Source organism: Carcharodon carcharias, chromosome 13 (assembly GCF_017639515.1).
Source record: "Carcharodon carcharias isolate sCarCar2 chromosome 13, sCarCar2.pri, whole genome shotgun sequence".
NCBI classification, from domain to species: Eukaryota; Metazoa; Chordata; class Chondrichthyes; order Lamniformes; family Lamnidae; genus Carcharodon; species Carcharodon carcharias.
In genome coordinates this window covers 119,031,516-119,049,608 of record NC_054479.1, presented here as the reverse complement: position 1 = coordinate 119,049,608, position 18,093 = coordinate 119,031,516, and the positions used below count along the sequence as shown (strand labels likewise).

Here is an 18,093-nt window from a genome sequence, read left to right as displayed (position 1 = left end):
TGGCATCTTGTCAAAAGCATTTTGGAAATCCAGGTATACTACATCTACTGGTTCCCCTTCATCTACCTTACTTAATCACATTCTCAAAAAACTCCAATAATTTTTTTAAACAGGATTTCCTTTTACTAAAGCCACGTTCACTTATTCTAATCATAACAATGCATTTAGAAAAACATAGTAACTCTTCCTTAATAATATACTCCAGCATTTGCCTGACAACTGATGTTAGGTTAACTGGTCCATAGTTCCCAGTTTCTGCCCTCCCTCCTTTCTTGCAAAAAAGAGCAACATATGCCAACTTCCACACTGATGCGACTGCTCCCGAATCAAATGAATTGTGGAAAATCACAGCCAGTGCATCCACTCTGAATAAAAATCCTTTACCTCTTACTCACTGCTTTTCAGCCAGCCAGCTATCCATTCTCTATTTGTCTCCAGGCTCTAACCTTACTCATTATCCAAGGCTATTTAAAGATCTAGATATATTACATTAACTATATTACCATTGTTTACTCTCTGTTACCTGCTTAAAGAATTGAGAAGTTGGTCAAATAAGACATTCCTTTGAAATACATGCTGAAAGCTCATTATATTTTTCTTTCTTTTCTTATAGTTTTCTGGACATGTTCTATCTCCCTTCTTAAATATAGACATAATGTTAGCTATCCACCAGGCCTCTGGCATATCTTTTTCTAACAAATTTTTAACATGTGTGAAATAGAGCCTCGAGGGAAGTCTTGTGGGGCAGTGGGTAGTATCACTGCCTCTAGGCCAGAAGCTCCAGGTTCAAGACCCACTCCAAGACTTGAAACTGTATTAATACAGCCAAATAGGTTGAGTATCAACTAGTAATTCCTTCCATCATACACCAATGGCCAGTGGTAAAAGTGGAAGAGATTCGTGGTCAGGCATGTACTGGAAAGAAATTGGAACCTCTACTATGACTATCCATAGCTCCAGGCTACACCATGCATGTAAAAACATATATTGCTATAGCAACTTAGCTCAGTTGGCTAGGTGGCCAACATGGATCAGATTGATGCCAATAGCATGAGGTTCAAGTTCCTGTTTTGGCTGGGATGAATTCAGGAGCTGCCTCCTTGCCCTACCCATGGTGAAAGTCATGGGGCTATGAGTCGGACCTGCCTTCAGGCAAAGAACTCAAGAAGAAGAAGAAGAAGAATATCTGCTATGTCTTCCCTAAATTTATTTAGGATGCATGGATGTAATTTGTCTGAGTCAGGATTTGAGCTTATCTTCTGAGTTTGATTAGTTTATTTTCCCCTCTTTTTATCGTAAATGTGGTTGCATCATTGCTAATCTCATCTTTTGATGTCATGTCTACTTGATCTGTCTCCTGGTAAATAATGAAGTAAAATAATTATTCAATATTCCTGCCATTTTGTTATCACCACCTGTGATGTTATCTTGAATGTCCCTTAATAGTCATATTCCCAGCTTGGCTTTAATATTTATGAAGGGTTTGTTTATCTTTCAGTTCATAGTCACCCTTTACCCCCTACTCACTGTTTTTCAGCCAGTCAGCTATCCATTCTCTATTTGTCCACAGACTCTGACCTTACTCATGAGTCTACTATGTGGTGATACTTTATCCAATCCCTTCATAAAGTATATCACAAAACCCTATTATCAAAGCTGCTAAATAAAAAAGATTCATTAACTCACTCCTTTATTACAGCTCTGTATGTCTACATTTCCATAAATCGTTCCCAGGCAGGTCACTTTCCCACCTCTGCTGTGGACATGGACTTTTTGAGCCTGAATAGGATAATAAACAAAAAGGAGAAATTACACATTCACCCATGAACAAAGACTTCAAATCTGCAATATTCCCAAAAGAATGTAGCAAACTAGAATTTATATCAAATTTTCCTATTAGGTTCCCTACAAGTTCAATGCTTTTAACCTTGATATCCTTAAGATTTAACACATCAGAAAAAAAGGAATTGAACATAGCCTAAAATTAACCCGTTGCATCAACTGTAACAACATCTAATGCCCAATGTCTTCTCAACATAGTAGTAGTTTGGTCTGATTTGCTGTACTATACTCGTGGCATTGTAACACTCTAAATTAAATTTGTCATTGTTAAAATGTCAGTGCTTCTTTTTACAATTCCAGCTTCCCGTAGGGTGCAAGGAGTTTAGATGGTGTTGTTCCATGCAGTTTTGATTTGTTTTTTGTGAGATCAGAGTATCACATCTAGGAAGACATTGACAGGATAAAAAAAAATTTCAAATTAAAAGGAAAAATAAACCAGAAAATGGTTAAGAATTAAGTATGAATCTCAGAAGCCCAAGAACATGAAACGAGCACAGACGCATTGGGCCAAATGACCTCCTTTATTGCAAGTTTCTATGATTCCAAGGAGTGTTATGTTCAGTAGAATCAACATCTGACTAGTCAGTGGATGTTTCTGGTCCCTTGCACATAAGGATTGTAGCATTGTGTGAAAACAACTGAAAAATAAAACAGCACACTTAAGTTTCAGCTGTTGGGCACTGGGGTTCATGCAGGTGGAAAGGAGAAATGGATTAAGTATGGAAGTAGTACAGAATTTGGCACTTTTCATTTCAAATAAGAAAATTGTCAGGTGAGGGGAGAAAAGTGCAAGAGATGAGGAGAGAGAGGTGAATGAGAGCATAAAGGGTTCTGAGCCAGAATGAGTTAATAATCTTATGTTAAGGGAAACTCTCGCAAATAGTGACAAAACTATCACAAAACAAAAACAGAATTACCTGGAAAAACTCAGCAGGTCTGGCAGCATCGGCGGAGAAAAAAAGAGTTGATGTTTCGAGTCCTCATGACCCTTCAACAGAACTTGAGTTCGAGTCCAAGAAAGAGTTGAAATATAAGCTGGTTTAAGGTGTGTTTGGTGGGGGGGGAAGAGAGAGAGAGAGAGAGAGAGAGAGAGAAGTGGAGGGGGTTGGTGTGGTTGTAGGGACAAACAAGCAGTGATAGAAGCAGAGCATCAAAAGATGTCACCAACAATAGAACAAAAGAACACATAGGTGTTAAAGTTGGTGATATTATCTAAACGAATGTGCTAATTAAGAATGGATGGTAGGGCACTCAAGGTATAGCTCTAGTGGGGGTGGGAAGAGCATAGAAGATTTTAAAATATTTAAAAATAATGGAAATAGGTGGGAAAAGAAAAATCTATATAATTTATTGGAAAAAAAACAAAAGGAAGGGGGAAACAGAAAGGGGGTGGGGATGGGGGAGGGAGCTCACGACCTAAAGTTGTTGAATTCAATATTCAGTCCAGAAGGCTGTAAAGTGCCTAGTCGGAAGATGAGGTGTTGTTCCTCCAGTTTGCATTGGGCTTTACTGGAACAATGCAGCAAGCCAAGGACAGACATGTGGGCAAGAGAGCAGGGTGGAGTGTTAAAATGGCAAGCGACAGGGAGGTTTGGGTCATTCTTGCGCACAGACCGCAGGTGTTCTGCAAAGCGGTCGCCCAGTTTACATTTGGTCTCTCCAATATAGAGGAGACTACATTGGGAGCAACGAATGCAGTAGACTAAGATGGGGGAAATGCAAGTGAAATGCTGCTTCACTTGAAAGGAGCGTTTGGGCCCTTGGACGGTGAGGAGAGAGGAAGTGAAGGGGCAGGTGTTGCATCTTTTGCGTGGGCATGGGGTGGTGCCATAGGAGGGGGTTGAGGAGTAGGGGGTGATGGAGGAGTGGACCAGAGTGTCCCGGAGGGAGCGATCCCTACGGAATGCTGATAGGGGGAGGTGAAGGGAAGATGTGTTTGGTGGTTGCATCATGCTGGAGTTGGCGGAAATGGCGGAGGATGATCCTTTGAATGCGGAGGCTGGTGGGGTGATAAGTGAGGACAAAGGGGACCCTATCATGTTTCTGGGAGGGAGGAGAAGGCGTGAGGGCGGATTATATAGATTTTTCTTTTCCCAACTATTTCCATTATTTTTAAATATTTTAAAATCTTCTATGCTCTCCCCACCCCCACTAGAGCTATACCTTGAGTGCCCTACCATCCATTCTTAATTAGCACATTCGTTTAGATAATATCACCAACTTTAACACCTATGTGTTCTTTTGTTCTATTGTTGGTGACATCTTTTGATGATCTGCTTCTATCACTGCTTGTTTGTCCCTACAACCACACCCCCTCCTCCACTTCTCTCTCTTTCTCTCTCTCCGCTCCCCCCCACACACCTTAAACCAGCTTATATTTCAACTCTTTCTTGGACTCGAACTCAAGTTCTGTCGAAGGGTAATGAGGACTCGAAACGTCAACTCTTTTCTTCTCCGCCGATGCTGCCAGACCTACTGAGTTTTTCCAGGTAATTCTGTTTTTGTTTTGGATTTCCAGCATCCGCAGTTTTTTTGTTTTTATGACAAAACTATCATTCAAGTTAATATGTACGAGAAGGAGAATAAGGTAAACTTCCAAGGGATGACAAACGAATTGACCACAATAAACTGCAGTGATTAATGGCTAAACCTACAAACAGTGGAAAATATGCAAAGTAGTCCTTGGTATGATTTAAAACCAGTACATTGCCCTAAAAGGCAAGGCTCCAATTGTGTAGTTAAGCAAACATCATCAACAAGTTTGACAAGAGACTGGATCAAGCTAAAAGGCTTAGATGAATGAAAGAAGTGGAAATCCAGCATGATGTGAGCTATACAAAGCAAAATAATACAGAGAAAGTGATGTAATAAGAATTATAAAAAGGAGAATATGAAAAAATGTTTGGAAAGGATATCAAAGCTAACAGCAAAAGTGATAAATTTATTAAGCAAGAGTGGTAAAATGGAATGCAAACCTATATAAAGACAGAAGTAGACACAACTATAATGGGCAATAAGGAAATGGCAAATTTGCTAAAGGAGTACTTTGTATCCATTTTCAAACTTGGAAAGGACTAAATACAGCATTACACAGGAGCCTAAAAAAAGCCAAGGGGCAGAAGTTGGTGAACTTAATATAAGTAAAAACATGGTATCGGAGAAAATAACCAGAGTTAAGATAGACAAATTTTCAATATCTGATGGTTCACACCTCGAGGTATTAAGAGAAATAGGACAGGAAATTGCAGGTGTTTAATCACAATTTTCCAAAGCTCCTTATGATTCAGCTATTAGACCTTTGGATTACAAAATAATCGCTTCATTATTTAAGATGGGAAGGAGGGAGAGCCTAGGTAACTATAGGCCCTGCAGGCATGGGGAAGCTACTGAAAGCAGATAAAGTGAATGAGCACTTGGACAATCACAAGCCAATCAGAAAGTCAGCATGGATTTGTTAAGGATAGGTCATACGTAACTAATTCAATGAAATTATTTTTAAAGCAGTCACTAGTATGGCGGATAGGGGACTGTCTATTGTCTTGAAAGGTTACTGAAAAAAGAGACAAGTGGCTGAAGCTTTTCCTCTTGCACTCATCAGGACAAACGCAAGAATGCCAAAATTCATACTACAGGAAAAAAAGGTGCTGACTGGTTGGCAAGTGAACTCTGGTCAAGGTGTTGCCATGGAGAAAGCATTGGGGAACTATAGACTCCCCATGCTACTGGGTAATCCAATAAAGTCACAAGGCTTGAGCATGCCCCTTTTGTTTGCAGAGAATGGATCCCTGTGTATGAAATGTATATCACTTCTAGCAAGCATAAATGAGCCTCAGTATGAGCCTGACCATTTATCTTAAATTGGTTGTTAAATGCAGTTATTAGTGCACTCAGGATTGCTCAGCAAATGCTGCTTAATCGTGGAATCACACCTAACAAAAAGTGTTTTGTTTTGATTTTTGCAAGTATGGGCTGGTTGAGGAGGTCTGTACTCTGCCCATTACAAACAACCAAAGGAACATGCTGCTTGATTCTATCAGCCATTCGCTGAGACGTATGGCCTATGTACCCACATTGAAATTCATACATGATATTGCTCAATTGTGGGATAAGCAGAATGTCTTTTTGAACTGACGGCAGCATCCTTAGTGGATATATTTAGAGGAAAAACCTCTCATGTAGCCACTTCATGGTAGTATGAAAAGGCTTGCTTAACTTGTTGCTCAAAATTTTGAGATGTTTTGCCTTTCCAAGATAATTTGAGGTAAACTTTGTCAGGGCTGAAAGCAGCAGTTTTGGTCCATTTGTGAGTTTGTGCAATACAGCGAACAATGATCTGATCAGGATAACCATTGTCCTGCAGGATAGCTTTGATGCACTCTATTTCAGTGTCAAACTTGCAAGGTGAGAAAATGGCCAGGGCCCTATTTACAAGATTGTTGATAAGGCTAATCTTAGTGCGTAGAGCTACACAATCCCAGCGTGTATATTGACCGGTGAAAGTAGGCTTGCAGTAGACAATAGATTTCTTAACCAGCACATCATGGAAAGAGAGCATGTTAGACTGCTCTATCTTAAAAGTAAATTTGAGTGCAGGATGGAGAGTTTTTAAGTTTGTAAGGAAATCATTACATGCGGCTGGATATGGACTTCCAGGAGGTATTTAACATAGTTCCACAAAAGATATTGTTAGCAAAAGTGCATGGAGTTGGACTGAACATCGTGAGGCCAGTTGGAAAGTGGTTGGGAGGTAGCACAGAGATAGCAAGGATAAAAAGGTTTGTTTTGACATTCCCCAGGGATCTGAACTAGGGCCTCAACTTCTTAGCATACACATTGAGCTTTCTAATGATGAAGGAATAGAGAGTTTAACATCCAAGTTTATAGGTGACACTAGGTTAAGAAACACAGTTATACGTGTAGATGGGAGCAGAAAGTTATAAAGGCAGTTTGAGTGGGCAAACCTATGACAAAATGAGAAAAGCAAGAGCCAAACCACCTTTGCCAACCTACATCATTACATATACTAAGTTACCAATGATAACACACACATGCACATTTAACAATATCTTGTTTAAAAAAAAAGACATTGTTTGCCATAGCTCTTCGTCTTACACTCATCAGGACAATTTGCAACAATACCAAATGCAAAGGGAACATCAATTTATATTATATGAGAAGAGAGTGCTGATTGGGTGGCAAGTGGACTCTGATTGGTAAAGGTATATGCTATAAATCACAAGTTTATTGGAAACATTCTACTAAGTGGAATAATCCAACATAATTATCAGCCAAGAATGCGATTTTTAAACAGTTTCTGATACAAATTTCATACCTATTCTTCGTTAACCATGCCCCCTTGTGGTAAATTCCTGTAATTTTGGTTTTGCTTTGCTCAAGAAGCCAGTCCTGTGAGAACGTACTCTGGGGTAGTTTGTTTAAATCAATTAACAGGTGACCTAATTGATCTCACATTTGAACTATTCCTGACAAACTTAAACTTCATTTCAAAGCGGTGCTTTCAGTATCAAGTACATTCCCATAATAGTCTATATACTTCTTTTTATTGCTGAAAATAAGACATGCTGTTGAAGCTTTTCATCTTGCATTCATCAGGGCAGTATCTCAAGAATACCAAATCTCAAAGAGAACATCAAATTTATACTGTAATAGAGGGTGCTAATAGGTTAGCAGGTGGGCTCTGATTGGTAAAGTCTTGCCATGGAGAAAGAATCAGGGAACAGTTAATTGCCAAGCTATTGTTTAAATTCAAACCAGGTAAGTTGACTAATTGGTCAAGGCATTGCCATAGGGAATGAACTTGGGAATCGTTGTCCCATAAACTTTTGTTTGGTTGAAATAGGTGCAACACATGGACATGTTCTTTCTGTTTGCAAAGGACAGGACCCTTTGTGAGAATATACGTAGCTTCCAGTACATGTAGCTCTTTCGAGTAAACACGTTTCCATCTGTTCCTATTCAGATGAAGTTACATAGTTTCATAGTTTGCCAGTGTAAGATTTGAACTCTTGATACTCTTTTTGAGTAAACCTGTTTCCATCTGTTTCAGATGAAGTTACATTGTTTCATAGTTTGCCATTGTGAGATTTGAACTCTTGATACTCTTTTTGAGTAAACCTGTTTCCATCTGTTTCAGATGAAGTTACATTGTTTCATAGTTTGCCATTGTGAGATTTGAACTCTTGATCTTGGGGTTATAAACCCAGTACCATAACCACTTGGCTATTTAGGCCAAGCGATAAAGCCATTGTGAGATTTGAACTCTTGATCTTGGGGTTACAAACCCAGCACCATAACCACTTGGCTATTTAGGCCAAGCCTTCCAGTACATGTAAGTGAGCCTCATTGTGAACCTGAATGATAATCTTAAATTGGTTCAATTACTTAAATCACTGGCTCTTTATCCAGCTCTACTTGTCCCACTCCCCCTTAAACCAGCTTATATTTCACCTCTTTTCTATTTTTCCTTAGTTCTATTGAAGAGTCATACAGACTCGAAACATTAACTATGTTCCTCTCCGCAGATGCTGTCAGACCTGCTGAGTTTTTCCAGGTATTTTTATTTTTGTTTTGGATTTCCAGCATCCGCAGTTTTTTGCTTTTATCTTAAATTGGTTGTTAGTTTAATAAACGTTGATCAATCACGGAATCACACCTAATGTTGAACACTATGTTCTGAGTTTTGCAAGTACTGGCTGGTTGAGTATGGTCAGCACTTTGCCTGTTGCAAACAGCCAAAAGGACATGCTGTTTGATACGATCCAGTCACTGGGACGTATGGCCTACATGCCAGGCATCACACCAGCCCTGAAATTCATTTACCAAATTACTTGTGCGTGGTAGGAAGAACATCTTTTTGGTTTGATGGTAGCATCCTGTTAGTGCAGAATACCACTTGCGTTGCTACTGCATAGTAGCAGTGTGAAACGGCTAGCTTCACTTATTGCTCAAATTTTTGAGACACCTTTCAGGGTAATATGAGGTAGACTGGACACTTTTCAGGAATGATTGGGCCTAAAGCTGCCACTTTCATGAGTTTGCGCAATATAAAGTGAGCAATAAATTGTTGTTCCCTTTGAGACTTAGTATTTTCACGATTCTGTCCTGATGAGTGCAAGATGAAAAGTTTCAACAGCAGGTCTCTTTCTTCAGCAATGCTCAGGTTTTGTACTACCAAGCAGCTATGGGCTGGATTTTCCTCTCTGTGCTTTAAGTGCTGTGGTGGGCAGGAAAAGCAGCCATTGAGTCCATTGTCCTGTTTGAGTCGCCTGCTATGCACTAATTTTCCCTGCTCTCTTTCATAGGCACCTCTGCAAAGCACCCCAGGGATACCAGGAGCCAGGCCCTCATGTCCAGCCCTGAAGACAGCACAGATGATGCTGTAAAAACACATGCAGAAGACACATCACAGTACTCACCCACACCCTCCACCAGCGCAGATATACACCTCGGTGGGACCTAGTTCTAGAGCAGCCTCAGGGTCACAATCCAGTTAACAGCAGGCCGAGGCAGGGACAACCAAGGTTGCCGGCACTCAGAGGACTGCTGGAGGCCAGGATTCTGCTGAGTCTGTCAGAGTCAGATGACGAGCTTTCGGGCTCAGTTCTAACTCAGTTGATGGAGCTGCAGTGACAGTCAGGGGAATATCAGGAAGGGGTGTCAGCTGTTTTCCACAGATTGCAATGTACGGTGGAGTCCATCCACGTTCAAACTGAGGTTATAATGCTGGCATGCCAGCATACTGAGGACAACACTGGTAGGATGGCAATTGCCATGGAGACCTTGGTCAGAGATGTTGCACCTATGATGCTGCAGGAGTTGCACTCCATCATTGTAGGCATCAGCAGTGACTATGCTATCTCACTCCAGCTGCACGGTCCCCTCAAGGAGTGAGCCCAGGGGCCGCAGACTCCCATACGGAGGACCACCAACTGGATTCCCTGGGGCCATCCATCCAGGCTACTTCAGAGTGTCCAGCCAATCCCAATCCCCTCTTCCTGTGACTCCATCACCTCCAGCTCCACAAGACAAGGGGGGTGCGCCTGCACCACAGCAAGACACAAAGCAGGCTGGGACCCTCCAGGTCTCAGCTCTCCAGAGGATGCCCAAAGTCAACACAGACAACAGGGAGTAGCAATCAGCAGGCTGCCCACCTCCGCTGTGGATGTCAGGGATGCACCAAAATGTATCAGTAGGGTTAAGGTGGTAAAGAAATATTAGGGAGCATATCAATGGCATGGGTATTTACCACACGTATATACTTCTCAACACTAAATAGAAAGGCACCCATTACACATCTCCTCATGTATGCCTCCTCTTTATGCTGTGTTGTGTTGTATTCAATCAGGTGTAACACCATGATCCCTCCCTCCACTTATGGCAGATGTTGCTATTACCTGTTACTGTTCGATGTTGGCTACATCCATTTCACCACAGTGTGTATCCATTCATCATTTCCAAAACAGTGATGCCTCACCCACAATGTAAAGTGTTCTTGCTGGAAGGCATCTCGTTCACATGATTTCCTGGGTCACCTCATCTTCATTCTTGGCTGTGTAAGACTGAGACTGAGGTGTTCACCCGACTCGTCTGAATTCTTGAAAAGGTGAAGGTGCAATGTAGAATAGATGTGGATATGCGCCTGGAGAAGGGGAGCAGTTCCAGGAATTTCATTTACTCACTGTCATCTGGCAGGGTTTTCATGCTAAGAGCCCATTCTCAAAGCTCGTGCGCTTTCCTTTTTGCCTTGCGCATTGCAAATTCACCAAGTGTACGTCTGCTAAGCTCATCAATAAGTGTGAGCACCTTGCCACATCAATGTGTTGGAAATCTCCCGATCATAGCCATATTATTGTCCTAGCACTCGAGGGTACAACATTGAGTGTTTCCCACCTTGCAGTTGTCTGTATTACACCCGCAAGGGTCTCATCACAATGTACAGTGGGCCATACGTTCACCTTAGCTTCCCATCACCTAAACACCCGAGGTCAGCATTGATGAATGCAAATGGTAACGCGCTGCAGTCAATGGAGCCTTTGAGAATGCTCTCGATGGGCATATGTTAGCTTGATGGGAAGACAATGGTGAGGGTAGCAATGGCTAGGAGTGAGGATGTAAAGAAGCCAATGTGTGCACTTTCTTATCAAAGAGGTGTTACCTTGAGGGCTCAACGGTGTAGTAGCATTTGAGTTTGTGAGGGCCAGGGCTGGCCATTGGGGAAGACTGTTTGTGTGAAAGAGGATGCATTTTGATGTAGGCAGGTTTGTGAACATGGTCATCCTGAGGTGCTCCACCTCTATCAAAAGATCTGGCTAAATGCAGGCCCACATCCCTAACTTAAGAGTGCTGGTAATAAACGTGATGGATATGAAGAGGAGATTGAAGACTCAGTGATTTCAAAGCAATACCTGCGGAATGTCTTTGGTTGCCTCAGCAAAAATGCCAACTATTAGTATCACCATTGAGGTTTCACAGATTGCATTGTTCTGTTACTGGAGATGGATCTACTGGAGGACTTTTGACAGACTGAAGGTACATTGTTATGAGCCCATGGATTTTTTTTTGGAACAGCTCCTGCCTCTTCTAGGTTGACATCACGACTGGATCCTGGAGACATGCTTGAAGAGGCAGCAGCTTCTGACGTGTGATGCAGGGACAGCCTCATCCAGTTATCACCTCATCTCAGCAAGGGCATATGCTCCCGAAGCTTCATCACTATCATTCTTCAAAGGATTGGGACAATGATGAGCCTAATATGTAACTGCCCACTCTCAGATTAATGTGGATGGCTGAAATGAGAGGGATGGCGCTGGTGTACATGTTGGCACATGAAAGGAGGGACTTGTACAAGAGGAAACTCAAAACTACTCATCATCCTTCAAGAAATCTGGTGGCTGAGGTTCTCGCATGCATGCTGGCCTAGGCTGGCCCATGCTATCGCCTCTTCCTCTGCAGCCTCTTCTTGCTCAACCTCATTGCCCTCAATCCCTTTTGATGTCCTGCTCAACGGATGAGGCGTGCAACTCCTCCATGCCAGCATCTAACAGGTCCACCCCACTTTGCAGTGCCAGTGCCAAGATTCTGACCTCCTGCTTCTAACCCACAACTGCAGCTTGTCCAGTCGTCCAATTGCTCTTGACTTCATTCTCACTCTGAGGAATTTCCACCCTTAGAACAAGGGCTTATTACAGGGAGATCAATTAGTGGCAGGATTCAAGATTAGGCACACATGAATGAGCTTCATTGCTTAACTTTCCCTGCATTGTCACTGAAAGGCTCCTAACATTTCTCAGCTCTGCATCTCTCCTCATTTGGTAATACCCAGTTCAGTTGGATGCCCCTTTAATCAGCCCCCCTTGTTCAGTGCAGCACACTTCCTTGAGGCCCTCAGAGCCCTGCCCAGAGTTTTGTCATTTTTAATTTCTGCTGCATCATCACTTCAGGTTTCAAGATGGTGGGGCTGAGCTTTCATTACCAAAACAACTTGGACCCTCCTTGTCTGTCTGTGGAAACCCCTCCCATTGTCCTGGAGGAGCATAATGTTCAGGTTTCCCTCCCCTGTAATCCTTAATCCCATTTTGATGGTGGTGAATATCCATGTATTACTCTCTGAATCATTTAAGATGGATGTGCCTATGCCCCATGTAGGCCTTACCCCTTCTCACCTTGAGGCCTATTGCCTATTGCACAGTGACTACACCCCCCCACCCATTGAGACCTTCAAGTGCCCCTACACTACCTTGTCCCCATCCACAGCTGCAGATGCCTACCCTGTGAGTGTGCCATCTGCAGCCCAGTGTTAGGCCAGAGACACCCCCGACCCCAGACCAACACCCATTAAGTTACTACCATAACCTGCGCACATGCTGAGCCCCACTGACACTGGTCTGACATGCCCTCCCTCCCCAATGGACTGGGGCAAGGACAGTCTCTGCAAGCTCAGCAATGTAAACTGTAGCGCTGCTTCATTCCACGAACCTCCCATTCTGGCCCCAACTTGCTCATGTCCTTCACCAAGGATAAATCTTTGCAGTAAAATTTTCTTCAGCAGCAAGATCAGCAATGTACATATATATTTTATACACCAATCTCACCATTGCCAATTTATTCCAAACGTTTATGATTTTCTAGTTAGAATGAATAAGCAGAAGAGTAAATCAGTAGCGGCTCAGTCAATGGCTAATACTCTAACATGTTTCCCTCACATACGATCTACATCAAGCACAAACTTCAGACATATACAGATGTAGCATATAACTAACTGTTTGGGTATTTAAATATAAAAGAATTAGGTTTTCAAAATCCATTTGTATTGTGAACACTGCGCGTTGCTAAAGTCATTTACGTTACGTCAAAATTTCCTGGGGCATTTGTGCCCTAAATCAGACCCTATAAACATTAAAGTAAGACATCTCCAGGAAATCACCCTCCCAACCTTTACTGACTAGAAGGCTGAAGAAAATCTATCATATTAATTCTTAAAACTGTTCAGCAGGTATCTGCTGCGGGTCCAATGGCAAACATCTCTCATTGTGGTAAGAGACATTAGTGTCTTATTTAGTTCTCAATAGCAATCCAGATGTAGTAATCCAGTACCAGCCAAGGATTATTCCTCACACAAACAGGTATAAATTTTTATATTACTGATATCTTCATATGAACAACCAGGGGTCCAATTATTCCATCACTACTTGCTGCACCAACACAAGTCTGCTACGGCTCTTTTCAGCTCTCCTCCAATTCTGGTCTTGTGCACATCTTAGTTTTGAATCACACCACCACTGGCATCTGTGCCTTTAACTGCCTTGGCCCCAAGCTTTGGAAATCTCTCCCTAAACTTCTCTGTCACTCTCTCATCCTGTAAGATGCCCCCAAAAATCTACATTTTTGGCAATCACCGGTCCTATATCTCATGAGGCCTAATGCCAAATTTTATATAGCATTCATATGAAGATCTTGGGACATTTTACTACCTTAAAAGGCACGAGATAAATACAAATACAACAGATTTCTCCCAACAAAATAACTTTAGGAATTTTTTCCCAGATTTTGAAATACTTTATATTGAAAGTGCACTCTGCCCTTTTATATAATATTCTAAATTAGCCAGGGTATTTTGATGTCTTGTCAATTAAGCTCTATAAACTAATTCAGCTCCTTAATGTTGAAAAGCCCAGTAACTTTGATGATGTCACCATTATTCTCAGTCTAAATAAAAACAATGAAATGAAAAACTCACAAACAATTCTTTGAGAAAAATTATTTGTACCTTTAATGAGTTCAGGATACTGTGCCCTTTCTCAGTCTCTACATAGCAGTTATCACCCTCCATTTTTTTTATTTTAACACATCCTTTATGAAAGGTGCTAATGTCCAGGTCTGCAAACAGAAATGTGAAAGTTTAAATAAATATTTTTAATCAGCCACGTCACAACATACCAAACCAGGTGTTTACTTATTCTAAAGTAGGACACATTATGTAATTATAGTATATTCACAAAGTGCAAGAAACTATTTTCCACAATGTAGGTCATATAATGTTTAGGTGAATAAGTTTCCCTACATTGCTAATAGAAATAACCTTTGTCACACAGGCACAGAATGGCTTGATAAGGCAAGGAATGGGGAAAGATGATAATTTGGGCCATATCTTGGAAAGGCAATGTACAGTTCACCTTATCATTATTCATCATCAGGAGGGATATTCTTGCTTTGGAAGCAGTTCAGTGAAGGTTCACTAGACTTGGACGGGGATGGGAAGGTTGGGCCTCCAGTGGGGATGTCAGAGTGGGGTCAGTGGTATATTTACCTAGAAGCTAGAAGTGGTTTTAATTCTACTAACTTTTTCTGGGTAACAATTGCTGTATGACTGTCAGAACCACCCAAAGTTTGCAATTTAAGTTGCATTTTCAGGTAGTTCCCATGGCTGGGCAATTGCCCAAAGGAAGTTTGAACTTCCTGGACAATTGCCTGGACAATCCTTACGTGAGAACATTTGGGTGGGGGCAAACAGGAGGGTCCCCAGCCCTCCAGATATACTGCCCTGGAGCTCAGAAGGCACGGTCCACTACTTATCCTTAAAATTCATGCATTAAGCATACTATTTGACTCATGATCTCCTAACTAGAGGACATGAACAAACAAGCAACAATAAACAACTAACAAACAAAACTGACAGAAGGTTTTTCTTCCTCCTCAAAAAGATGGAATAGGTATGCCAGCTTAGTTCCACAATAAAATCTGCATCCAATACAGATCATGCTTTCAAGTCCCACCCCAGCAGCCTGAGCACAAACAAAAAGCAAAAAAAAAAGTTACCGATGCTGAAAATCTAAAACAAAAACACTGGAAACTGTCAGCAATCTGTAAGGCAGTTCGGACAAAAGTGTCTACACTAAAATAAAAACAAAAAAACTGCGGATGCTGGAAATCCAAAACAAAAACAGAATTACCTGGAAAAACTCTGCAGGTCTGGCAGCATCGGCGGAGAAGAAAAGAGTTGAAGTTTCGAGTCCTCATGACCCTTCGACAGAACTTGAGTTCGAGTCCAAGAAAGAGTTGAAATATAAGCTGGTTTAAGGTGTGTGTGTGTGTGTGTGTGTGTGTGTGTGTGTGTGTGTGTGTGTGTGTGTGTGTGTGTGTGTGTGTGTGTGTGTGTGTGGGGGGGGGGCAGCGCGGCGGAGAGAGAGAGAGAGAGAGAGAGAGAGAGAAGTGGAGGGGGTTGGTGTGGTTGTAGGGACAAACAAGCAGTGATAGAAGCAGATCATCAAAAGATGTCACCAACAATAGAACAAAAGATCACATAGGTGTTAAAGTTGGTGATATTATCTAAACGAATGTGCTAATTAAGAATGGATGGTAGGGCACTCAAGGTATAGCTCTAGTGGGGGTGGGGAGAGCATAAAAGATTTAAAAATATTTAAAAATAATGGAAATAGGTGGGAAAAGAAAAGTCTATATAATTTATTGGAAAAAAACAAAAGGAAGGGGGAAACAGAAAGGGGGTGGGGATGGGGGAGGGAGCTCAAGATTGCTCCTGCCCCACAGAACTCATTTCTCGTTATCTTGACTCCCTTCTCTCTCCCCTTGTCCAGTCCCTTCCCACCTACATCCGTGATTCCTCTGACACCTTACGTCACATCAACAATTTCCAGTTCCCTGGCTGCAACGGCTTCCTCTTCACCATGGACGTCAAATCCCGCTACACCTCCATCCCCCACCAGGATGGTCTGAGGGCCCTTAGCTTCTTCCTCGAACAGAGGCCCGAACAATCCCCATCCACCACTACTCTCCTCCGTCTGGCTGAACTTGTTCTCACACTGAACAATTTCTCCTTCAACTCCTCTCACTTCCTCCAAATAAAAGGTGTGGCTATGGGTACCCGCATGGGCCCCAGCTATGCCTATCTCTTTATGGGGTATGTGGAACATTCCTTGTTCCAGTCTACTCTGGCCCCCTTCCACAACTCTTTCTCCGGTACATCGATGATTACTTCGGTGCTGCTTCATGCTCTCGTCGGGACTTGGAACAATTTATTAATTTTGCTTCCAATCTCCACCCCTCCATCATTTTCACGTGGTCCATCTCTGACACTTCCCTTCCTTGACCTCTCTGTCTCAATCTCTGGTGATAGACTGTCCACCAACATCCATTACAAACCCACCGACTCCCACAGCTCGACTACAGCTCCTCACACCCCACTTCCTGTAAGGACTCCATCCCATTCTCTCAGCTCCTTCGCCTCCGTCGCATCTGTTCCGATGATGCTACCTTCAAAAACAGTTCCTCTGACATGTCCTCCTTCTTCCTTAACCGAGGTTTTCCACCCATGGTCGTTGACAGGGCCCTCAACCGTGTCCGGCCCATCTCCCGCGCATCCGCCCTCAGGCCTTCTCCTCCCTCCCAGAAACATGATAGGGTCCCCCTTGTCCTCACTTATCACCCCACCAGTCTCCGCATTTCAAAGGATCATCCTCTGCCATTTCCGCCAACTCCAGCATGATGCCACTACCAAACACATCTTCCCTTCACCCCCACTATCGGCATTCCGTAGGGATCGCTCCCTCCGGGACACCCTGGTCCACTCCTCCATCACCCCCTACTCCTCAACCCCCTCCTATGGCACCACCCCATGCCCACGCAAAAGATTCAACACCTGCCCCTTCACTTCCTCTCTCTTCACCGTCTAAGGGCCCAAACACTCCTTTCAAGTGAAGCAGCATTTCACTTGCGTTTCCCCCAATTTAGTCTACTGCATTCGTTGCTCCCAATGTGGTCTCCTCTACATTGGAGAGACCAAACGTAAACTGGGCGACCGCTTTGCAGAACACCTGCGATCTGTCCGCAAGAATGACCCAAACCTCCCTGTCGCTTGCCATTTTAACACTCCACCCTGCTCTCTTGCCCACATGTCTGTCCTTGGCTTGCTGCATTGTTCCAGTGAAGCCCAACGCAAACTGGAGGAACAACACCTCATCTTCCGACTAGGCACTTTACAGCCTTCTGGACTGAATATTGAATTCAACAACTTTAGGTCTTGAGCTCCCTCCCCCATCCCCACCCCCTTTCTGTTTCCCCCTTCCTTTTGTTTTTTTTCCAATAAATTATATAGACTTTTTTTTTCCCACCTATTTCCATTATTTTTAAATATTTTAAAATCTTTTAAGCTCTCCCCATCCCCACTAGAGCTATACCTTGAGTGCCCTACCATCCATTCTTAATTAGCACATTCGTTTAGATAATATCACCATCTTTAACACCTATGTGTTCTTTTGTTCTATTGTTGGTGACATCTTTTGATGATCTGCTTCTATCACTGCTTGTTTGTCCCTACAACCACACCAACCCCCCCTCTACTCCACTCTCCACCTCCCCCCCCCACCACACACACACACACACACACACACACACACACACACACACACACACACACACACACACACACACACACACACACACACACACACACACACACACACACACACACACACACACACACACACACACACACCTTAAACCAGCTTATATTTCAATTAAGGCATTTCTTGTCACAGAAAAGAACAGAACTTCTTCAAGGAGGTAGGCATTTCTTGAAGAGCAGTGGCAGTCAATTAAACACAGAGATAAAAAAAAAAACTGCAGGTGCTGGAAATCCAAAACAAAAACAAAAACAGAATTACCTGGAAAAACTCAGCAGGTCTGGCAGCATCGGCGGAGAAGAAAAGAGTTGACATT

General features: G+C 42.6%; 1 protein-coding gene across 6 annotated transcripts in view; it reads right to left on the bottom strand.

Moving 5' to 3' along the window:
- fam185a (family with sequence similarity 185 member A) overlaps nt 1-18,093 on the bottom strand; it is an 88,819-nt gene that overhangs the window by 69,194 nt on the left and 1,532 nt on the right. For 5 of the 6 annotated variants that reach the window (XM_041202531.1, XM_041202532.1, XM_041202536.1 and 2 more), the window contains exons 2-3: nt 14,129-14,238; nt 1,687-1,779 (exon numbers count right to left, since the gene is read on the bottom strand). In XM_041202531.1, the coding sequence (XP_041058465.1) occupies nt 1,687-1,779; nt 14,129-14,238 (203 nt within the window). The remainder of the gene's footprint in view (nt 1-1,686; nt 1,780-14,128; nt 14,239-18,093) is intronic. The other variant, XM_041202533.1, reaches the window with a different exon arrangement.